The sequence below is a fragment of the Eptatretus burgeri genome, chromosome 4, assembly GCF_056783735.1.
Source record: "Eptatretus burgeri isolate ZD-2024b chromosome 4, Ebu_testis_v1, whole genome shotgun sequence".
Taxonomy (NCBI): domain Eukaryota; kingdom Metazoa; phylum Chordata; class Myxini; order Myxiniformes; family Myxinidae; genus Eptatretus; species Eptatretus burgeri.
The window spans coordinates 40174790-40199818 of record NC_140964.1 but is presented as its reverse complement, the minus strand read 5'-3'; the positions used below and the strand labels follow the sequence as shown (position 1 = coordinate 40199818).

At 40.5% G+C, this 25029-nt stretch overlaps 1 protein-coding gene across 3 annotated transcripts in view; it reads right to left on the bottom strand.

Annotated features, from left to right (window-relative positions):
• Positions 1–283: 283 nt before the first annotated feature.
• Positions 284–25029, bottom strand: part of LOC147027858 (tropomodulin-3-like) — a 76023-nt gene continuing 51277 nt past the window's right edge. For 2 of the 3 annotated variants that reach the window (XM_085877560.1, XM_085877561.1), the window contains 7 exons: positions 16922–17038; positions 9578–9658; positions 7312–7442; positions 4263–4370; positions 2974–3117; positions 1780–1924; positions 284–1627 (listed from right to left, as the gene is read on the bottom strand). In XM_085877560.1, coding sequence (XP_085733686.1) covers positions 1563–1627; positions 1780–1924; positions 2974–3117; positions 4263–4370; positions 7312–7442; positions 9578–9658; positions 16922–17038 — 791 coding nt within the window. In that variant the 3' untranslated portion in view covers positions 284–1562. The remainder of the gene's footprint in view (positions 1628–1779; positions 1925–2973; positions 3118–4262; positions 4371–7311; positions 7443–9577; positions 9659–16921; positions 17039–25029) is intronic. The other variant, XM_085877562.1, reaches the window with a different exon arrangement.

Below are 25029 nucleotides of genomic sequence, written 5' to 3'. Positions count from 1 at the left end.
TCCCAAACTTGGAATGGATGCTCTAATCATCACGCCATGAAGTCTGGCTAATTCTATTGTACTTGTTATTATTTCCATCAGGTTTCATTAGCCAGAGAAATGGTTGGCAAAATGTACTCCACAGGTGATATTTAATGATGAATAAAATGGTACAAAAATGGTCCAAAGTCACAGCATTCTTGGTAAGAGGGGGGGGGGGGGGAAGAATGAAATTGGTGGCGTAAAAGTGATCTTAATTGGCTGACTTTATGACGTACTTGGCCCACTTTATGACGCGACAAAGTGCGATAAAAAAACAACATTTTTTTTAATGAGGAATCAAGTTCATGCAAGAGGGTTCCACATATAGCATCAACTCATGGCTACAGCCACTCACAAAGCACCAGTACACGCTGCTGAGAACTGCAGCAAGATGTAACACAAGCGGTTAGGCATGCAGAACAAGGATGTACCTCACGGTTACTTACGATCACATGAACAGTCCACCAATCAGGACCATTTCAAGCAAGTTACAACCACCTCACTGGTGAGACAAAACAATTAACACTTTTGGCTTGAATATGAAAAACAGCCAAAGGTCTTTCACCAAATTGGCTGCGAATTTCAGAGCTCCGATATTTTCCAGGTTCTCGAATGTTTTGGCAATGCCAACCTTGAGCCATGCAATGATAAAAGATGTCGGACAAATGGCATGCTAAGATGACAAGATGCTCCCAAGTTGTGCTAAAAGTGTCGGAGGGGGGTGATTGGGGGGGGGGAGTGGGGAGAATAGGTGAAATATCCTGCTGGATATTTGTCCATACAGTCCCTAAACAATGTTGGGAATTTCAACAGATCTAACATGGAATGCTTTGAATTTAAGGCGCAAGTTTGACCGTCACAGTCGGAAATAGATTCCTGACCGTTTGGCATTGGTGACATAATGCAAGCGAGTGAGGCGTGTCAATCAGACGCGGTCAAATAACCGTGAAAGCTCTCCAAAAGATTGCTTGTGCAAGGATGTTGCTCCGATGGAATGCATGAGAAGATTCTTGGCTGTGAGCAGAAAACATCTCTCCATCATAATCATCATTTTTTTTTAAACTATTCCAGGTAATTTATAGTTTTGGGAAGAGTTGCTCAAGCAAGAGTTACGTCGAGCAGAAGTTAATAGATTTGTGTGGTTTCCGTTAATAGCCTACAGTGTTCAAGCTAACAAATAACGGACAGTAGCAGGTGTGAAGGTTGCACTCAAAGCACCTCTCACCCCTCGCATTGCAGACACGGCACAGAGAGAAAAAAATAAAAAATAAAAATAAGTCAAGATGCAATATGGCATTTTTTGTTTAAAAATAAAAATTAAAATAAAAGTAAGAGGAAGCTTGTACATCACAGGTCAGTGTCAATATGTAACAAAAAAAAAAGTTTGCTTGTCAAAAATAAAATAATCCTGATAATAATGTCATTGTTTTACCCATAAATAATCTGAGCCACTAAGTGGTTCAGAAAGAACGGCTGAAAAATCTGGGAAGCGTTTCGTGGAGGACGTGAGGTTGGAGAGGAGTCATGCAGATGGGCCTCACTCATTGGATCCCATAACGATGTGGGCTGCTTGGCCCGTTTTCTTTTTGTTGCCGCTTTTGACGAACTGCAATGGCATAACATAGACAGTGTGAGCATCCTGACACGTGACAAGAACCTTCACGTTAGACTCCTGTATATTCTCGCCACTTAGCCCAGGAGCCTCCTATATCAAGTAAACCACAAGATTACTACTTGCATTCCACAATTACTACATACCCAAGTCATTGTTTTTGGTGATAGCATTGGCAGCACGTGTACGTGGACCCTGTTGTTCAAAATGGTACCCTAACTTCAGCATGTTTGTGTTCTCTTCCAGGAGGGCAGCCAGTTCCATCTCCACCACGTTTCCCAGCTGCTGCCTCTGTATGCATTGTGCACGCACACAGATAATCAGTGTTATGATTTTGTTGTGTCGCTTGTAGCTGCAATTATTTTATTTAGAAATTGTATGAATGGGAAACAAGAACATTAAGAGTGTATTGACGTCACTTCCCAGGAGCCCATCACAGTGCACCTAGCCTCCCGTAGCCAATCGGCAGCATAGTTAATGCATGCTTTGGCTGAGCATTTGCTGATGTGAATCATGAAAATGTTTCTGTCCAAATAAAATTATTTTTTAGACCCTGCATTGCATGGGCCCTTGGCGATGAATATGGCACCGTTTTAAATTTTGTGATCAGCGGTTTTGAAAGAAATACAAAAATGACAGACACTGGATATTATGCTGTAGCTAAAACACCGCAAGGATGTCTGTACTTGCCGCACTGCATCAAAGTAATGTGGTGCAGATGCAGCACAGGCTTGATGGGCCATCAAATGGCCTCCTCCTGCATAAAAGTTCCTTGAAAATCTATTTAATACATACGACTACGCTTAAACACTTCCGGACATCCCAGGTGCCATATAAATCGACAATCTTTGTGAGCGTGTACATATTGCGTACCTATCTACAAAGTGAGTCTGCATTCTTTGTCTGGCTATTCATCGATATTGGTGTGAATCATGAAATTGTCATCCAAATCAATTTTTGTTTTTGACCTTGCACCGCCCAGGTCCTTGGTGATCAATATAGTACACTATTTTCAAGTTTGTGCCACTAGTGGTTTGGGAAGAGATACAAAACTGACACGTGGACATTGGATCTTAACACAAAGATGGATTTGGTGAGGGGGAAAAAAAAAAAAAAAAAACAGTTCAAAAGGAAAACCTGCCAAACACCACCTGTTAACACAAAAATGAAATTCATCACAGTAAAGTCATGTGTTGACAGTTTATGCATTCTTTGAAATGTAAACAATAAAAAAGTGAAATACCTGTGCAGTTACAGAAGGTGCCACAAACGTGTTTTGAAGATAAATAAATAAACAATACCGCAAGCATTTGGATTGTGGGAAGTGACAGAAATCTTACCTGGTTGTCGATCTTTAGCTCCATTAGCGTGGTGTTCTCTCGTAGAGCATCGATGAAGGCAAGGATGCCTTTGTTGGTGAGGAAATTTGTTTCGACATTTAAGCTAGTTAGGGTCTTGTTAACCCTCAGCATGTCGGCAAAAGCCTGCACAAACACGGACGACCTTGAGTACAACCCATCGAAATACGAGAACCGGATGATTGAAACAATAAAACTGTTGTTTACAAAACTGGCACCATCACTCAGGTGGAACAATCTCAAGATAAACTGTCCCATGGAACGCATGGTATACTGGTTTACTTACCTATCTTCATTCTGCTCTGGGTGTGAAATACTTCCTGGCCAGCTTAAACAAAATGTTGGCCTTCTACTTCGCCCAATTTAATCGTGCTTACAGATTGTGGTGTATACAAACTCCCAATCGCTGTTTTATATAATCTTGCACCATGAAGATTATTGTAATGAAATTTTGAACAATGCCTTAATCAATACGTAACATTTGCAGTAGAATCATGCACGTCGTCATATTTCCTCACTTCCCCCACGTGTGAATGTTACATATGATTGGTCATTGTTTAATACAAGGGGTTACCCGAAATATTGCATCTGTAAATGGGGTTGGAAAGTGGTTAAACTTCATCCAAAGAAACCTGTAATGGAGAGGAAAAGAGGAGTGATGAAGAGGAAGAATGAAGAAAAGATATCAGGAGAAGGTAAGTGCTGTAATGGGAACAAAGAGGAACCTAAAGACAAATGGGGGAGGGACTTTTAAAAAATCACAGATTTGATAATGTAACACATCAGCGTCACTCCTCCGCACAGCACCAAATCAGAACCAGGTACAGGTGAACTTTAGATGTTTATTCCGATGCAGGTCTTCTAAAGAGATTGAGCATCGTTGTGTGATTAACTATTGTACGAGGTGGTAATTTGACAAAAACTCTGAACAAATTGGGATTTAAAAAAAAAAAAAAAAGGACCAGTGAGGCAACCTATTAAATAATGCCTGAAAATAAATAAATCAATAAATCAAGAGACAAACTTTGTGACAATGTCGCAACAGAAGACCATGCGCAGGATTTTTTTCTCGGGTGAAAAGTGACCAGAGAGGAAAGTTGGTAGAATGTGCTGAACTGAGTGATGCCAAATTGCAAAATAAAGAAACTTGGATCAGGAGGATTAAATGAAGACAAGACAAGTATGAATGCAAGATCATATTTAAAAGTATAGAATCTAGATTTATTGACATCGGAAGGAGAAGAAACAGACAAGAGGAGTATCTGAAGTACCAGAGCAACGGGATCATTGCTCCGAGTGGCCACCAGCATGAAGGTTTCCACGTGGGTGTTGTGCTTCATGGCTTCAGCAAAATCTTTCAATGTTGCAATGGGAATGTTCTGTAAGGAAAAGATGGAGGAAAAGGCAACAAAACGGAGTTGCAGCTCGATGGTAGCTACTTGTCTTCAAGCAATCGTCTAGTCTGGATTTCATTCACAACGGAATACAACGGCCATCCTGGTGCTTCGTAGACACGACGTCAAAGCAGAGCGCATTGTCCTCTTATGCTGGCTATCTCATCTGCAAGTACACATTTGGCAGACATTCCAGTGCAGATCGAAGAGTTTAAAAAGTCATCAATTAATAATGTGTGTGCAGATCTAGTATTTAAAAAAAAAAAATCTTGAGTGTAAGAAATACAATAAATGTTTTTGGCATTAGTACATCGACTAATCATGGCCATGTCTCATAGAAACAAAACAACTCATTTTGCATCATGTGAATGAGGGTAACACCCCCCCCCTCCCACCCCCACCCCCACTCCTCAATCCACTTGTTGATAGAAGTTTGTTGTTGATTTAAATATCTTAAGGAGACTTTCCAAAAAAAACAACAGTTAGATAGACCACAATGCACCAGCACTCTACCAAAACCCTCAAGGGGACAACAGCGTCACCAGGCGGATCATCAACAGGGACATCACGATTTCCAAATTCCAAAGCAAACGCACATAATCATGGACCAAACAATCAAAACAAGATGTACTTTTGGCCCCTCAAGCTTTGCAGTTCGTATTTGTAATCAAACAAATATAAACCATCTCATGATATCCTTCACGAGGAATGTTTATACGAAGGAAAACAAAGGATGAACTCAGAAAAGCCAACTATAACCGAGGAACCGATCAACCTATTACCTTAGAAAACAAACTGGAGTGAGAATCTCACCCTTCACAAGAAAAGATTCATTATGGAATGAGTAACAATTCTGAGATAATTAATTCAGTCGACATCGTACAACAAATAAAGGTTTCAAACAGCTGTGGATCCAATAAATGAAGTGGATTGAGGCAGTGAGGATAATTACATTGTGATGCTTCACTGCCAATATCCAGAAAGATCACACACAATATCCCATTTATAACTAGAACGGCACTCGTTAGAGCACATACCTCCGCTAGGCTGAACAGTTTATGTTTCATATCCCACTGGTAAGTCAGATCTACATCCGGACCCGAACCAAAATCGAATCGGCTTGTTCTCGTCACCTCACCACTCAGCCACCTAGTTTTGTCACAACTCGTCCACAACCTTTTGAAATGTTGTGCGACATATCGTTTTTGTCTCCATCTCTCAATGGTGACGAATCACTTGAAAAATTCTCGAATCCGGATTTGGATCTTCACCAAAATCGAATCAATTCTTCCTTGTCGCACACTCAACCTCTCCAACAAGTTTCATCCGAATCTGTCCATGACTTTCTGTGATATAATTACGTATATTGTTTTTGGCCCTATATCTCTCAACAGTGAAGAATCAATATAAACAAGCTCGAATGAGCCAAGATCCTCGTCCTCTTAATGATGATGTCATAAAAGTGAATATGACGTCATTGTGATGTATCAGGTTTGCGATAAATTATCTGTGCCAATGCCCTGCTTGATTCTCGCAAACAAAATTCAAACAGCTTGCCTAGTTTCGGAGATAATGGTATTGGCGATTTCCATTAGCGGCGATATTATGACGTCAACTTTTTTTTTCTAGGAAGAATTTCCAAAATCGGAGATGGTTACTGCCTGCGCGTGGGCTTTCTGCATGTACATGGCAAGTTTCACGAAGATCCGATGAAAACTCTGGGTTGTGAAACAAAAAAATGTCAAAAAATAGGAATGACGTCATAAAAATTGATATGACGTAATAGTGACGTATCATGTGTGGTAATTCATCGCTGCTCATGCCCTATTTGATTCCCGCAAAGATAATTCAAAAAGCTTGCCGAGTTTGAGATAATTTTTAGGTGATTTCCATTAGCGGAGATATTTTGACGTCATAACTTTTTTTCGAGGAGGAATTTTCAAAATCGGAGATGGTTACTGTCTGCGCAGGGTATTTTTTTGCACATATATGCCAAGTTTCAGGAAGTTTCGATGAAAACTGTAGGCTGTGAAACAAACAAACAAAAAGTCAAAAAATAGGAATGACATCATAAAAATTGATACGACGTCATAGTGATGTATCATATGTGCGGTAATTCATCTCTGCTAATGCCCTGTTTGATTGCCACAAACAGAATTCAAAAAGCTTGCCTAGTATCGGAGATAATTTTTTAGGCGATTTCCATTAGCGGAGATATTTTGACGTCATAACTTTTTTTTCTAGGAGGAATTTTCAAAATCGGAGATGGTTACTGTCTGTGCAGGGTATTTTTACATATAAATATATATATATATATATATATATATATATATATATATATATATATATATATATATATATATATATATATATATATATATATATATATATGCCAAGTTTCAGGAAGTTTCGATGAAAACTGTAGGCTGTGAAACAAAAAAGTCCACAAGAACAACAATGTGAGTAAGACTTAGAGATCCTCCACGAGGATGTAAAAAAACAAATTATATTATCTGGATCCTTTTCTTCACCAAAATCTAAACATTTTGGCATTGTCACACACTCAACCTGTCCACCAAATTTCGTCCAAGTCCATCCACAACTTTTTGAGATATCCTGTTCACAAACAGACAGACAAACAGATGACAGGCAGAGACAGGGGTGAAAAAACAACCTCCATCTACCTTTAGTGGCAGAGGTAATAAAGGAACAGGAATAATAAATAAATAAAACGTACAATATTATGAAATCTATATTTGTGCATACATTGAGGAAACGAGATTTTAAAGAAAACAATTGAGACGGGGGTGGGTGGGGAGCCAAACGGTGGATCTGTGATTGGTCATACAAATTCTCACAATAAGTGAAGGCTCATTACTGAGGTATCATACAATGTGCAATGCATCATAAACATTGCTGCTCTCACCTTGATGTTGTTCAGATTAACTTCACGGAGACGGGGGTCGTCGTCACGGATCCTTTTCAGAGTCTCTTCCACATTTGTTGGGTTTGGGGGCTCATCCATGACTGGAGGGTACTTCTCTGCCTTCACCACCCCTGTACAAAGAAGGCCAAAGCCAAATCATGACCTTAACTAACACATCACTCTGGTGGTCACGTGTCGACATAAACTCATTTGGAATATAATTTTCAGCAATCAATTAAATGCAGCGAGGATTACAAACTGCTCAGAATATTGCATTTTGTACAACACTAAGATATTGAGGTTTTATTGGAAATAAATTCCATCTTGACAAAATGAACATGCTCTCCTGTTTTGGACAGAGAAACATCTGCACATATGAGGGGAAAAAATAAATAAATAAATAAATAAATAAAAAAACTTACATTCCTTTATCCTATTCCATATCACTTTATTCCACATCACTCAAAATTTACAAGGTTTTTTTTTTTCTTACCAAACAACCTTTTACAACAATCAGGACGAACATGCATAACACTTGAAAACAAACCTATATTCATAATGAATAAATTAGAATGAACCACGATAAGAAGAGCATTAACAGATGCATTAAAAATAAGGGTGGACAGTTGAGGTGTACTTTGCCCTTTACATCCGAAGAAGGCCGTTGACAGAAAATAAGTGAACTACCGGATTATTTAGCTTATAGTGGAGGAGCCGCTGCCCAAACAGCAACCACAAATTAAGATAGCAAGCACAGTAAACCTGGTGTCGAGGAACCTCAGAGAATACCCGGCCACTTGCAACCAGCAGGCCAGGAAGGAATTCGCAATTTGGTTAGGGTGCCGGCGAAAACTCATCCACTCTTTATGAAGGACACCGTGGTGCTCTAACGCCCACCAACTAATACTGGCAAACGGGACGCCCAGTTTAACCTCCATCCGAGGGACGGTACGCATATTGATGCCTCGCCGTGCATGTGAAAAACCAGGATGACAGTTTATAGCTGAGCCAGAATTCAAACCCAGGCTAGACAGCTTCGAGGCAAGCACGTGCACCGCAAAGTTATCCTGCTAGCCATAGACAGTTTAGGAATCCCTTACAAGGCTGTGCATAAAACAACACAGGGATGCTGCAAAAAAGTGGTCAATTGCATTACATTTTCACGATGAATAAAATACATATTCATAAACCTTAAACAATCACATCAGTAAAACCAAACAAACTATAAAAAAAATCCTTTTTATGAATCAAAAGCTTACAGATTTCCAATTTGAACCTGAAGGGCACTCAGTGGAGCACTTACCTCCGCCATGCAATGCCTGATCCACGAGAACACATCGGGCCCAATACATTTTTGAAACATCATGCGATATATCATGTTTAGCCTGATCTTTCAATGGTGAAGAATCACTTAAAAATTATAGTTGCCAGATCAAGATCCAGATGTTCACCAAAATTTAATCAGTTCATCCTTATCACACACCCAACGTGCCCACCAAATTTCATCTGAATCCACACACAACTTTTTGAGATATCCTGCACACAAACACACAAATAAACAAACAAGAAAAAGATGTTGTGCGGAGCACGACAGTGCAAAATCCACATCCCTCTCAAAAGGTTGCCATGGATACATCAAATTGTCCATGTCATTAAGATTTAAATTGACAATCTTAAATGAGAGCTCAGGTCAATCGGATGAAAATTGATGATTTTTAAGATTGAAATTGATTATTTTAAAGTTTGACCTCGAGTTGACTTTTGACCTCAAAAATAGTTGGTTTACCAATTCAGTAATGCAGTATGAAATTGCTGTTTAATTTTAAAGCCAATTGGATGAAAAAGGATTTTAGAAATTTGACCTCAAGATGACCTTTGACCTCAAAATCAATAGGCTTCTCAGTTGAGACGACCTCTACAACTTGGTAAAGTTTCATGACGATCAGTTTAGAATTGTGACCTGGAGGTGATAGACAGAGACAGACAGACAATAACAAAATTGACTGACCAATATACTTGAAAAATCTTCGATTTTGCAAGTAAACAGATAGGGGTGAAAACATCACCTCCTTCACCTTCTGTGGTGGAGGTAAAAAGCTTTATCTGTGCCGTGAGCAGAGACTAATGGTCGCTTGCAGTGGCATGGTACAGCGCATGCTTCCCACAAGAGAAAATGATAGGCCAATGGCATCAAAAGCAAAAGACATGAGATGAGGTTCATGGACAAAGCAAGAAACAAAATGAAACAACAAAAAAATGCACAAACCACTGAAGCCTTCTCTGCTGCCACCTTTCTGCGCTTCGTAAAACTGTGGATTGCTCATCAGCGTGTGCATTCCAAGTATGGCTGCCGGGGGGTGGGAGATTGAAGGGCAGGGATCACATGAGCACACCATCCCTGCACCTTGAAGCAGACATGACTGATGGGAAATGCAAACGATTTGAAGAAAATACAGTAAATAAAAGAATGGTGATGAAATGAGATTTTGGGGGGGGGAGGGGGTGAGGGGGTGGGGTCAGGTGGAAGTGGAGTGGTAAATCAACAAAGCTTGAAACCACTGATGTGTGTTACAAATGAAGGTGGGTATAAACAAGTCCACATTGTTTAGAGAAGTTGTTCTATATAAGACAAGCTGCATATATTGGCGGACTGCAAAAACTTTCCACATCCTGAACTCCGAACACAGCCGAGTGCCACGTCCTGTAATAACACCATTGGTGAATGGTGTTGGGACATTTACCCATTGACCAAAGGCACAGACATGCCATGATGAAATAAAACGTCGAATTTTGCAGACCTGGAACAGAGGCATGGTGTACAACATGATGTAGAATGGCAAGCGCTGGCCAACTCTGTTGCACATCACACAAAAACATGTTTCGTGAAAGTAGACTACAAGTTGGACATTGGATGCTTTCAAAGGCAGTGTCTTCTGGTGAAATATAGGAAGAATACAAGCAAGGACATCAACAGCTGCTCCCAGAATTGATCGGTGTTAACAAACTGCCTCTGAGAGGTTGGCATATCACAGGAATCCTGGGCAAGGTGTGCCCAAAATCGCCCAGAGTGAAGAGGAGCCATTTGGATAGGCATGGATTTCATCGAGCAAAGCCAAAGACAGATATCGATGGGAGTGATGCTGAAGACCTGACAACATCTCACAACCACTTGCATCGTCTTTTGACCTCTGTGAAAGGGTTTCTTTTCAAGACTCAACCTTTACCCACACCAGATATTAAAAACATTCACCCTGATTTTATTTATTCCCTTCCATCGAGGTCATCATCGAGTCGCATGACTGCCAGCAGATACCGCCTATACATTTCCAACAGACATCACCGGACTCGCAGCAAAAAGGCGAGAGAATGACAGCGAGTCGGTTTTGTGTCGAGCTGACACACAAAGGAATGCTTCCAAGTTTGAACTCCGGCACTATTTACAAGCATCAAAAATCAAGGGTGGAGAGAGATTTGGCAAGGGAATCGAGAGGAAGGAGACAAGCTTCGGCTGTTTTTGTTTAAACACAGTCATAATTATTGTTTACAGGAAGACGGGGAAGTTAAAATTGCTGCAGCCCTAACATCATGCTAGACTAAACCTTGTGATAAACGCAATCACTCACTTTCATACCTGGAAGAAAAAGGTCATTTGAAGGTCGACAACAACCCTCTACTCCATAATAAACAACCAAATTGGCCTTCACATGACTTAATGAATCAACTTTACTAAAATGTCACTTCCAGTCACTAACGTTGCTTTTTATCAGAAATTTCTTTTTTACAAACACTCGGGTTGCACACCAATTAAAACATGCGATTACAGTCACATATTTGTGCATTTGCCGATAAATTAATTACACGAGGCTCTTTATTTTTTAGCACCCTCCCCTTCCACGTACACTTGGTCTTTGCCAATGTGCAGTGAAATTTCCTTTTATGGAGAGCTTTTCCTGAAAAAAAAAAACCCCAAAAAAAAAAAGATGAGATGAAAGTAATGAACCCAAAACTACAAACTTTTAGCAAGGAACAAATAAATGTCAGGATTACCCATAATCACTTGTGTATAATACACGGGGCACTATTTCGATAAATTACTCAGAGCAATACCAGTTTCTATACATGTAACCCGCACCCCAAAGATGATGTCCAGCTCAGGACTGAAAATTTAGTTAACTCAAAAGTAGTGTTTTGCAGATGTATGGAGAGAGTTTAGATGGTGTTTAATTCAGCAGAATGGATGACTCGTAACGTGTATGAAACACAATACGATGAACGACGTTGGCATGTTGAATGCACCTAATGACTCTTGCCGAGTGATATGCGACATCGATCAGATTAGCACGGTAAGACTTCATTAGTAACTCTCAAGAATTCAGCTTACGGTAATTCTGAAGCAGTCTGTTGTGCTGTAATACACGTGTTAATCCCCAAGCTTATATTGCTGCTACAGCGGTGTATCCCTTTTAAAGGTTTTGATTAAAAATCTTCAAGCAAATCAATTTGTTACAACTGAACAATTTTAATTATACGATTGAAATAATTGTTGTTCAGAAAAAAAAAAAACGCGTTTGATGCTGCATAAGATATCCTACAATGCACTGCATTAAAAAAAATTGCGGAAACCAATAATGAAGGTCGGTCGTGTGCCGGTGCGGGAAATCCAGAGAAAGAGAGCTTTCACTTCAGTTCTCATGGGTAGCGCGCACCGCAAATTTTGACCAGATACTTCTGGGGAACAAAAGTGCGGCTTATATACGAGTGATTGAAGGTATCTCCATCTATGAAGGCAGCTGAGTCTTGTTGTGCCTTTATGTTTACTAGTCTCCTCCTCCTTCTAAATTTCCCAATAATCATGATCATTAATCTTATGGCCTGCCAAGACTGTACAACAATCAGTCTGCTTTCCAAGATGATAAAATTGTTCAAATAAACTCGCATTCCTGCTCAATATGGCAAGATGACAATCATTTCAAAAGATCCCATTTTAACATTGAGAGTCATGGGAGTGATGTTTTCGGCAATCTCACGGTTACATGAAAGCGTTGTCCTCTGAAAACAGTGTTGACACAACATCGAGATAAATGAGAAGACATGCCCTCTCATCGCACACTCAGGTACTGTAAATGAATAACTGGTTGGGATACTTGCATTGCTACTGCGATTCTGGTGTTGGGAAGGAACGAGAACGACCCAGGTTCAGTTCCCATTCATTATCAAAATTAAACTAAACTCAAAATAATACTGAGAAATGCTGCACTTGATCCTTGTCCAAATGTTGCAATTTTCATCCTCTGTATGTAGATGTGTAACATTAAGCAGAAACCTGATGAATTTACGAGTAATTTCTCAGGAAGCAGTCATGTCTTGCCCTGATTGGATATTACTGTGAAAGACAAGGTTATTATCTCAGTCTGTGGCAGGGGAAACGAGGATGGAAAGAAGGTTCCCTTTGTGTGCCTCTTAAAAATGTTTTCTTAAGTGTTCACCGTTTGAAGTATTTAAATCTGCGCAGAGATAGCCATTGATGGAAGAGCCTAAGCTCAAGGTAATGAATGTTATATGGGGCTAAAGTTTATAAACAGTGTTTGCGGTGATGCTGCGTATTTTGGCAACAGTCACCAAGTTAAAGATGTGATATGACGAATGGGTTTATGTAATATATGAACAGCTAGCTTATCATCCATGCGAGGAAAACTGCTTATGAATTTCTGTATGTAGCATAGAATAAATGAGTGTTTTTTTACAATTGAATTATGAACCATACTTTTGAACCATACTTCGTTTGAGAGTTTAAATTGTGGAAAGCAATTTTTTTTCCTCGCTCTCTCTCTTTCGAGTGCAGCCTTATGGCTGCTGGTTGCATCACTGGTTAGGGACGCGGCTTTGCCGCTGATGCAGTGTCCCTATTACCAGTACACTGGTACTCATTTTGCAGACCTCAGAAGGATGACAGGCTGAGTCAAACCCACCTGGTATTAATTCAGCGGCCAACAGGGCTCGAACTCAGGACCCTTGGATCCCAAGTCGGCCACCCTTACCACTAAGTCAACACCAGGCTTTGCTTTTCTTAATAGGAGGGGATAAAACCACTTGGCCTATCTTTGTGGGACAGCTCGGATAGATGGCTTCCGGAAAAGAGCGACAACGTCGAGGTCAACTTGACTTTCTTTAGGTTGGTGTAATCCCCATATTTGCGATTATAACCTGTTCTATATACATACTGTATCTAAAAAGAAAAAGGAATTTCTATGTGTTCGTCGTAATCTTAGCTATCAGGGCTAATAAGCTCAAATCACCTCCGTAAAAACCTAGATTCATGCGTGGAGTATGTTTTAGGCAGGTTTACTCGAGGACACTGGCAAAGAAGTGTTCGTTTCGGGCCTTTGAAAACGTTAACGTGAAACTTTTGAAGGTAATCACGTGACCCGGAAGTCCTTTGATGTTCACCCGTGAAGAAAAATTATATATTTAGGGAAAGGTAAACGTTGATTCCACTTTGGCTTCTTCTATTACTACTACAAGGACAAATCATCTCTTGTTCCACTATTCTGATACTTATTTGGAACTGCAGTAATACGGTACAACCTTTTACTACAATTGTAGTTTTCGGAGATGATTCCGACGATGATCTACACAGACTGCTGCGAAATTATCCACGATCTTCAGCATTCAAATTATTTATATTTTTTACCACTGTACACGTTTGTACTAAATGAGTTTTTGATAAAAAAAATTATATTATGTTGTCAATTGTGCTTTCAGACATTGAAACCTTCACGAAGAGCAGTGTCCATCTCAGGTCAGGTATGGGAGCATGCGCCGGAGTAACGCGTCAGTGCATGTGTCCAGCTGATGAACCAGATAGTTGGAAAATCAGTCCTGTATGCGAGTGTGTATTTGAGTGTGTGTATTTAATTTTGTATCCCCACCAGCATCGTTGGGTATTGCAGAGACTGTTCAAAGGCTGTAGGACGGCACATTCCGCCTTCAAATTACCCCTCAATCTGGCTACGGTCGACAATGCGATGTGCAATGTGAAAAATGATTCCAGACTAGGTGTGCTCTTCAAACACTGTAACTTGATCATGCGGGACAAATGTACCACATCGCACAAGCAGGCATTCGAGGCACTTTACCGAACTCTCCAAGATATTCGACAAAACGGTACACCCATGGACAGAGTGACAGCTCTTCTTGCCGGTGATTTCAGGCAAACGTTGCCCGTAATTTGGTGGTGTACTCGAGCCAATCCAGTCAATGTGAGTCTAAAATCGTCAGTGCTGTGGCAAAATGTTGAAAAAAACATGACCCTCCGTACCAATATGCACGATGTGCAGTAACGAGGAGATCATAGTGTACACCAGTTCGCCACTCTTCTGCTGGACAATGATGACGGTAAAAATTGAGCTAGATACCGGTGATGGCATCTTCCTCCTTCACAAAATTATGCTGCAGTGGTGAGTTCCGACAATAATTTGATAAACAGCTTGTTTCCTAATTTTTAGCTCACCTGGGACCTCGTTCCGGGAAGCTTATGGGATGGCACGTCATCAATCAGTCTGTCCACAAACGCTTGCAACTTCTCAGAAATTACACACACCATTTCAAAGAAACTTGACCACAACCTTCATCACCCAGTATGTATGAAAGTTTGTTCACAGCATTAAGAAAAAAATAAAATAAAAATATATTAAATTAAAAATAAAATAAAATAAAAATAATTGGGCCCCACAGAGGTCTATGGGGATTTCCCCCCAAAAGAGGCATTTGCTTTCTTCTCCGGGACCACACACGTCAATGAAACTTCACCACAACCTTCATCACCCGTGATGTACCAAAGTTTGTTCACGCTATTAAAAAAAAAATTTTTTTTTTTTTTTTAAATCGGGGTCGAAGGAGGTTTACCGGGGAGGGGGGGCAGGTGGGGGTTTGTTTCCCAAAATAGGTATTTGCCATAACATTGGTTCATTGGGACATTTTTGCTGATTCTGTCCCATGGTTTACTTTCTTCTCAGCATCATTATTTTACCAGGTGAGTGCCCAGATATATTACCCCTATTTTTCGCAAAACTATAGAGACACTGATTAATTGTCGCAATGGGCAATACTCGCCCCACGAAACGTCGTCGTTCATACACTGAATCAACGACTATTAAAACGTGTGCCCAGTGAAGAAGTCACCTATAAATCCATTGACTGTTCTGGACGTGGATCAAATCATACACAACCCTGTTGAGTTTCTGAACTTGCTGCATCCTCTGGGCATGCCACCTCATGAGCTGAAATTGAAAATTGAAAGTGACACCAATCATGCTTCTTCACAACCTGGATGCCCCAAAATTGTGCAACGGTACTCGGTTGGTCATGCGGCAGCTGAAGAAAAATCTCATAGAAGCTACAATCTCCATCGGAGAGTATTCAGGAAAGAATGTGTCAATTCCCCACATGTAACACTCATTTGCAGCGACTGTCCATTTAAATTCAAGCGCTCCATTTCCCGGTATCTGTCATTCGCCACGTCAATAAACAAGACACAAGGACAAACACTGCACCAAACAGGACCCTATCTCATCCAACCATGTACTGTATTTCACGTGGCCAGCTTTATGTTGGATGCTCCAGAATTGGGAATGGAACGAGTTTGTTCATATATGCATATGATAGACGAACCAGGAATGTAGTATACCTGGAAGTTCTCACGTAAAATAGGCCTGATTCAATCAGTGACAAACAAAGCCTACAAACTCCAACCTGTCGAAGATGGGTATCCTGCGAGTAAGTTTATAAAGGGGTGGGGGGGGGGGTAAAAAAGAGCAACTACAATTTAAAAGCAAACGACAAAAATAATTAACGCCACCATAAATCTTTCCACATATGAATCTGGGAAAAAATGCAAGGAGCTGCAAAGATAATTTTAAATGGGTAATTTCAACAGCAATTACAGGCCGGAAAGCTCATTATATAATACAGTATATGACAACAATGACAATAAGTTCAAACTAACATGATCGTAATCCCAAGTGTTGCACAAGAGGAAGTGCAAGAAATGATTCCATGGTGCACATACATATCTTCATGGGTACCCACATCAATAAATTATAACAAGAGGATTCACGGTGGCTTCCACTCTGAGCCACCATGAATCTGCTACAATACATGTAATATTCCCAGCAGCATTAGCTGTAGACTATTAGAGAGGTACTGGCTCTTGCTTTAGCATTGGCCCTTGTTATCCAGTCTGCAGCTATGCTACTGGAGGACAGCGTATTCCAACTCGGTCCTCAAGTCGCATCGCTGCACAATCTGGGTAACATGGGTGTTGATAGCAACGCCTGCCTGCGTATGACTGCAGAAACCTCGCTGATGCCATAGGTGACAGGATAGGGGAGAAACTTGCAATTTGGCTGGTGAGCCAGCAAATGATGGCTTACACTTGCATAGCAGATGGGACTCCCGGCTTAACATCCCTCCATAGTACAACGCACTCATCGACACAAAGGGTTGGCTGCTAAAAATGTGTGCCAGTTTTAGTCAGATCGGGAATCAAACCCAGATCACATTACTCAAAAGCAAGGCCTCAGCTTCAGAGATATCCTGACAGCCCCATTACCTGCAATATCACACAGTTCGGTGTCTGAAGCGTCAGTGAGGGCATCTTCCAGCTCTGGGTCAAGAGAGAACTTCTCCTCAACGAGCACTGGCTTCGCCTTCTCCACAAAAGGTTTGCCTAAACAAACACACATGCACAGAACACCCGAAAGGCACTGTTAGCTGTTCAATCCCTCTGGCCAACAAGTTCTAAAATAATAATATATTTACAACCACATCAAAGCAGACAACTTGTACTGAGAATAAGGCAAGCAAGACCATTTCATTTTGGTCCTCAAAATGACGATCTTTTTGTGAGTTACAAAGTGCCAATACAATGACCAATGACTCAAAACAATAAGCACCACGTCTCTGCAAGTGTATTCCTAACCAATGAACAGAACATGTGGGTTTGAGAAAAAGAGCGAGCAGGTTAAAAATCTCCCCATTGTAATCCAATTTCCAAGAAGATTTCACAAGGCCCAGTTCCCATGTGGGCTGCATTCCACCAGGCCTCGTTTGCCTGCGAAGCACATTTGTGTCATACACCCACATTATGTGGAAGGAGGCCACAACAAGGGATTTGTTATGGGGTGTGGAGCAATAAACTTCATCGTGCCAAAACCCTTAATGATGTAATGGATGAACTAGTAGGACAAAGAGAAAGTAGTTTTTAATTTTTTTGTTAGACTAAAGTCTCAGGTCACCTAAAATCCACATAATAATTCAACCCTGATGCAAAATATCTAGTTTATTTTATAAGAACCATAACCAAAACCACATTGCCGGTGTCAGTTTCACGTCGATCTGAAAGAGATCAAATAAAACAAACAACGGACATGCCTTGTAGATTCTGAAGGATTTTACAGTTGTGCGAGAGCAGCTGGTGTTTTAGTGCAAAATAGAATAAAATCATGAAAATGGAAAAAAAACAATTATTAAGAATAAGGGAACATGTATCTACAAGTGTACAGGAAGGTAATTCGAACGTCTATCTACATCTACACGTGGTAATTTGAGGAAAAATAAATTTGCAATAAAAAGTCTAGGGTAGGGTAGTTGAGAAGGATGAGAAGCAGAGAATAAGGTGTAGAAAAGAAGAATTAGGATAACAGAGTGGCAAGGGGAGGGGGGTTGAGGAGGAGTGAAGGGTGATAGATGAGGAGGGGCAGAAATTCTGCAACTTATCTCCATGAAATGTCAATGGAACATTAGGCTGTTCTCGACTGCACTTAACAAAAGAAAAAAAGAAAAAAAAGAAAAAAAAAGGATAATGTATCATCATTTCTTCTTTCCCATTAAGGATATGCACAATCAGTCCACACACACACACACACACACACACACACACACACACACACACACACACACACACACACACACACACACACACACACACACACACACCAACACACACACACACCAACACACACACACACACACACACACACACACCTCTGAATCACAAATATATAGAAAAGATATATTGCTAATGTACACTTTAACAGATTAAGGCATGGTAGTGTCGGGTCTGCGGTAAGTTATTATGGTTAAAAGTCTTCGTGTCGGTCTTCGACGGATCGAAGGAAAACATGTGGTTAAAAGTACCAAACACACATTGTCTTATTTCGAGTAAAAACATTGTACAAGTGAAAGATTGCAGCGACAGCATATTATATTCATGTCCTGGAAACCCAAGCCAATACAAGCAATGCTGGATTGTCTCAAATGCACATATTCACAGTGGATTTTGTGAAATGCTTGAAGTCTGTACTCCAGCTTTGATTTCATTAATCCCGTCAAACAGACAACGATTGCGCAGCAACCGACCATGCTGCAATTTACACAGCATTAAACTATCCCACCAGGCTTCCAATTGGGATAACAAGATGTTCAGCATCTTGAAAGTTCTGTTTGCCGTGACCTACAAGAGATAAGCTTCACATTCCAGACATGCTTCCTGAAACGAGCACAAAACGGAAGGCTGTTTTTATGTTTGGCCAGGGACACAACCCCACCAGAGAAAGATTCAAAAACCTGATCAACAACAGCATATCAAATGCACTTTGGAAATTAAGTATATTGCCAAGTATTCAAAAACACAAGATTTCCCAACACCCAATTAATCTTTCACAGCTTCTGCAAATTCAAAAGAATGATGCAATGAGCCAGCCAAAGCACGTCGATGCAACAACTCGGTCTCGTTGTATGCAAAAACCAAAGCAACACAGAACGTGGGCCCGTTATATTGTTTCCATGATGATGGGATCACAGGTTCAAATTGAATGTTCTCCATTCATTCGTCCATTGTCCAAATCATGTTAAAACGAAAGTCCTTGAAATTCATGCAAGAGTACATCGATGTTTCCCAATGTCTTTGTCCTGTATAAAACACATGCACAAACTCCTGTATATTAAAAAATAATAACAGAAAACCCCAAAAAAGCACAATGCTGAAAAAAGCATTTAAATGGACCTCTTAATTGGCCAACGACAGCAAATAAAGATGCAATTTTTCAGTATAAAAAAAAAAAATAGGACCACAGCTGTCCTGAAGCTCACCTGGATCAGCAGCAACAGTCACTCAAACCCCCCTCCCTCCACAGAACTCCTTAAATCCTGAATTATTTGATGCCATGAACAGACTTCGGCACATCACGGGTGATGAAGGTTGTGGTCAAATTTCATTGAAATTGTGTGTGTAGTTTGGAGAAAAGAGCAAATACCTACTTTTTTGGGGGGGGGGTCAAATACCCTCCCGTGGACCCCTTTAATGAGTGCAGATTTTGATGTGGTCGATAAATTTTGGTACATCACGGGTGATGAAAGTTGTGGTCACGTTTCATCGAAATAGTGTGTGCAGTTCGGAGGAGAGAGCAAATACCTATCTTTTTGGGGGGAGGGTGTGGTCAAAAAGATCCCCATAGACCCACCTAATTAATGCAGATTTTGATGTGGTCAATGAACCTTTATTAGGTATCAGATATGAAGCTGGTGGCCAAGTTTCATCAAAATCGTGTGTTTGGTTCAAGCAATAACAACTGAAGTGTTTATGGACTGACCGACTCACTCACTCACTTACGGACACTGCTCAATCACATAAACCCACCTGACTAAAGTCCAGGTGAGCAAACAACTAATAGTGCAGGAAAAGCATTCAACTGCACCAGCAATGGAGGATATCCATGAAGCCATCAAAATGACCAAGCGAGGAGGCAAGGTCGATGAACTTGATGGCATTCCTTCCAAAATGTACCATCACGGAAGTCCTGTGCTCAAGAAAACTTGAAAAATTTCTGCTGGTGTGTTTAGGATCAAAAACTACCAAAACAGTTAAAAATATACCCTTATTATAACGTTTTACAAGAGGTAGGAAACCACAGTACAGTGAATGTGGAAACCATCATCCTCACTATAATTCACGGACCGGTGTTTGGTTGTTTGTTTGTCATGATACTCCTCCTACATCTCTGGGCCGATTACCCACAGACTTGCCAAATAGGTTCAGCATGATCCCAATTAGTGAAGAGGGGTGTTTATATATCTTTGCCAGTGGTCATTACAACCTGTACTTATAATGGTAAATGCTCTTCAGTATGGCTGCATAGATGTCAGTGTTTTCGTCATTGCAATTTAAACAAGAAGGTATATACCAAATTGTGCTACGACATGGAAAACAGCATCCTGGTTGCCATGGCAACCACTTTAGATGACGAACGTATGTCGCGACACACCGTCTCCACAGTCTGTATCTATGTACCAAATATGAAACGTGAAAGTTGAAAACTTTGGGGGTTAGAGTGTGGACAGGAACGGATGGACGGACAGACAGACAGGCAGGCAGACAGACAGACAGACAGACAGACGGACGGTATCACATAATACGCCCCGATATGTGTATATATATATATATATATATATATATATATATATATATATATATATATATATATATATCGGGCGTATAAAAACAAACAAACAAACAACAAAAAAAACCCATTGTTTTGAATGTACAACTCTTGGAAATACCAGTACCAGACATGTAAGAAATTCAGACTTAAAGTTTATGTACCAATAAAACACGAAATACTGTAGTGTTTGATTTGATAATATTTTCAGTTTTCAAAGCTTTACGATGACGTTTTTATACGCGCTTATTTTTAATTGAGAAATAAAATGGGGAGGCCCATGTGCACTTATTTTTCATATGCGCTTATATTCACACATACGCTTATTTTGCAAATTCTACTGTGTGTTTTCTTTGGGACTTTTGGCCTTTGATATGGTGGACAGATCAACATCTCGAGTTTGTGAAAGAACTATGAGCATCTGAAAATCTTTGTAAAACAAACCATAAGGGAATTCCAAGATGGTGCAACAGGAAGAGTTTCAGTTAAAGGTACTGAATCCAAAACATTTGATATTTGTTATGGAATGAAAACAAGGCTGCGTTCTGGTAACGACTATTTGCACTGCTAACCCCCTCCTCCCTACCCCCCCCCCCACAACAGACATTCTGAGAACTATGTCAACGATGTCAAAGTTTTGAGAACTTTGGCTTAATATATACATTTTTTTAAAAAGAAGAAGAAGAATAAAGTCCCTTTCCACCAGCACCTGACTCGCCTATCATGTGATTGAGGTCATCACCGATCCTGACGAGACTCAAGGATAAAATATAAAAACATGTTTGCAAACTGACTCACAAACTACCAAAGGCTGTTGGTAGAAAAGTGGGGGGCATGGACATGCACAAGGAGGAAAAGAGGAATAATGCAAAAACAATCAACAAATCACTTGGAGAGGAACAGAATGGGAGAGGATCAGTCTGTGTAGAACAGATCGTGGATACACATGAGGTACGGCGATCTGTCGTGCATTTGAAAATTTGATGTGAAGAAGATGAGAAAATGGACATTGGCACACAATTTCACAATGGGAGAATAAGGGGATGAATAAATACAGGTGGACTTGGGGAGGGTGAGAAGGCAAGGTATTCTTAAGGAACGTGGGACTTGGTGTGGTTTGGGACAGCCAAAGGTAGATTTGAGAGTACAGGAGGTGCAAGGTCAAACATTGAAGTTTGCACAAAATCTATGCCCAACAACCAACGAGGTGGCCCTCTCAAACAAGTGTCAGAACATTCCCCTGAACACATATTGGCCATTATACACAGTCTGGCATCGTGCTAAGCCCGTCAAGCTCAGTGCCTGTGGCACACAAGGGTTTGCTGCCTTCATTCCTGGCTTTCTCATTTCCTCCAGTTACACTGTAAATGGACACGACTATCATCCCCCAGTGGAGGCTGGAGTGCCTCAAGACTTTCTTGGGTCAAGTCTCGTTCCTTCTACAGAAACGACCACTTGATGATCTGGAAACTCTGACAAATGGAACATCTTTCAATCCTATCAAATCTCAGTCTCGCCCTCTCACTCTGGAAGTATAAGCAAACAAACCCACCTATATATTTCCATGGTCTGGTGCAACACCAACTCATGTCATTCCCCATCCCCATCCATAGGAGAGGTCTTCAATATTTATCCCTCTGCTCTCTCATTCCTCTAATCTTCCCTGGCAACTCCAAAATGCATGCGTTCAGTAATGCTCGTAACCTTTTCCTGGTCAAACTTCCAAAATCCATGCTGACTGCACACCTCAATTATTTTGTTCCTCGCTTCTCTCGTTTATGGAATCGCCTTCCAGGGGCTGTTCTGTCTCATTCTTTCCTCGAGGGCTTTAAGCAAGCAGTGCACCACCACCTTACGTCATCCCCCCATCCTTCGTGAAGAGAAAGCAAACTATCGCCAACACCATGGCTAAATTAAAATTTCCTGCCCTAACCTACATAGAGCATTGCATCAGTGGCACAACTCATTGGAACCTCAGTCAATGACGCTATTCTGAAACTTAGTGCTGCACATTAAATCAGAAGATCCTCTCCATCCTGACCCATGATCTTTATTACCCCCATTATCCCTTCCTCACTCAACCCTCCTACTTGCTGGTTTCAGGGTTATATCTCTATCTCTATCTCTCATTTATTCCCTCATCGGTCGTGCCCAATTGTTTACCCTCTACCAAATCATCAATTTCATCCTGCTCTTCCATGAACCTTGCTATCACAGAGAAAATAAATAAATAGATAAAATATATACACCACATAATTAATGTCAAGGGACTCAGATAAGTATTGTTTTTTTTTAATATTGCATCAAAGAATGCTGTAAAATGTCAATAGCACCAAATTATTTGTCCATTATCTCATGACGCAAAAGTAATCATGCCGGTGGCATTCGAGGAAAATGATCGAACAGGAATTGGCAGAACAGAAGAATATATTCTGAAAAGATACAAGAATAAGATAAAACAAATATGAACTTTGTGTGAAAGTGACAGAGAAGGAAACATCACAATACTTATGTTTAGGCAGAGAGGGGCACATCAATCCAATGGGGATATTGAAAGACACTGGAGGAAGAAAACTTCAATAGAAATTCTTCAAATGATTACAATGAAAATAAGTAAGTGTGTAAGTGGTTAACTAGTGAAAGTAAATGACGAATGGACTGATACAGAATGGAATAGTTATAACGCCACCGATAGTACGAGAAGGGAGAGCTGGGAGAGAGTGGAATCATTGTAGATTCAGGACAGAGGAGCAGTGTCCAGCTTTTGGGGTTGGTGGTTTTGGTATGGTGACGGTTCCATCTTTCATCAGATTGCAATTGGACTACACAATTGTACATGCTACCAATGCTCACAGGACCTTTTTGCTCGGGTCCACTGCACCAACCTGCAGACCCTTCTGCTATTCACAGCTCTTACTCCTCAGTTTCAGCACCCTCCCATCAGACACAGCCGTCTTGTAACTTTTATTCCTTTTAATCGATCTATATAAAACACATTGTATATTTTTCTCTCCCCCTTCATAAGGACGATTTTAGAAGGGTTTTAAAGGCCAACCTTTTAACATGATTGTGTGTTCACTATGGTCTATTTTTGAGGATAAAAAAATAAAATAAAAACCTCGAAAAACATCGACGAAATAAATGGCAGTCCTTCTGTCTGTTTTTTTTTGTGATAAATAAGCTCCTAGACCAGTGAACCGATCTTGATGAAACTTTACACATATATAGAACTAACATTCAGCTCCAGGATGCGCTAAGTGGCTCTCCATAAAAATAAAAATAAAAAAAGATATATATATATATATATATATATATATATATATATATAAATAAAATATCCATTAGAAAAAAAAAATGGCTTTCGAATAGTGCGCCAGCGTATTAATCATAACAAAAGGCTTCATGGTTAAAAACGCTAGGGTTTTTTGAAATACAAAATGTTCGTATTCGTTGACTTTTTAAACATACACATTCTCCTCCTGTTATTTGCATTCTCGAACTGCATGTGCACGGCAACAGCTAACTGCTGATCGATCTGCTCATGAAAGAGCCAGGCAAGTGGAGAGGAGAGGAGAGGAGAGGAGAGGAGAGGAGAGGAGAGGAGAGGAGAGGAGAGGAGAGGAGAGGAGAGGAGAGAGAGAGGAGAGGAGAGGAGAGGAGAGGAGAGGAGAGGAGAGGAGAGGAGAGGAGAGAGGAGAGGAGAGGAGAGGAGAGGAGAGAGAGGAGAGGAGAGGAGAGGAGAGGAGAGGAGAGGAGAGGAGAGGAGAGGAGAGGAGAGGAGAGGAGAGGAGAGGAGAGGAGAGGAGAGGAGAGGAGAGGAGAGGAGAGGAGAGTCGTCTTACTGCTGATATATCTGCTCATCTACTATATAAATGGCAGTCCTTCTGTCTGTTTGTAACCAATAAGCTCCTAGACCAGTGAACTGATCTTGATGAAACTTTACACACATATATAGACCTAACATTCAGCTCCAGGATGCGCGAAGTGGCTTTCCATAAAAATGAAAAATATATATACATTAAAAAAAAAAAGGTTTTTGAATAGTGCGCCAGCATATTAATCGTAACAAAAGGCTTCATGGTTAAAACGCTAGAGTTTTTTGAAATACAAAATGTTCGTATTCATTGACTTTTTAAACATACACATTCTCCTCCTGTTATTTGAATTCTCGACTGCACGCGCAAGGCAACAGCTAACTGCTGATAGATCTGCTCATGAAAGA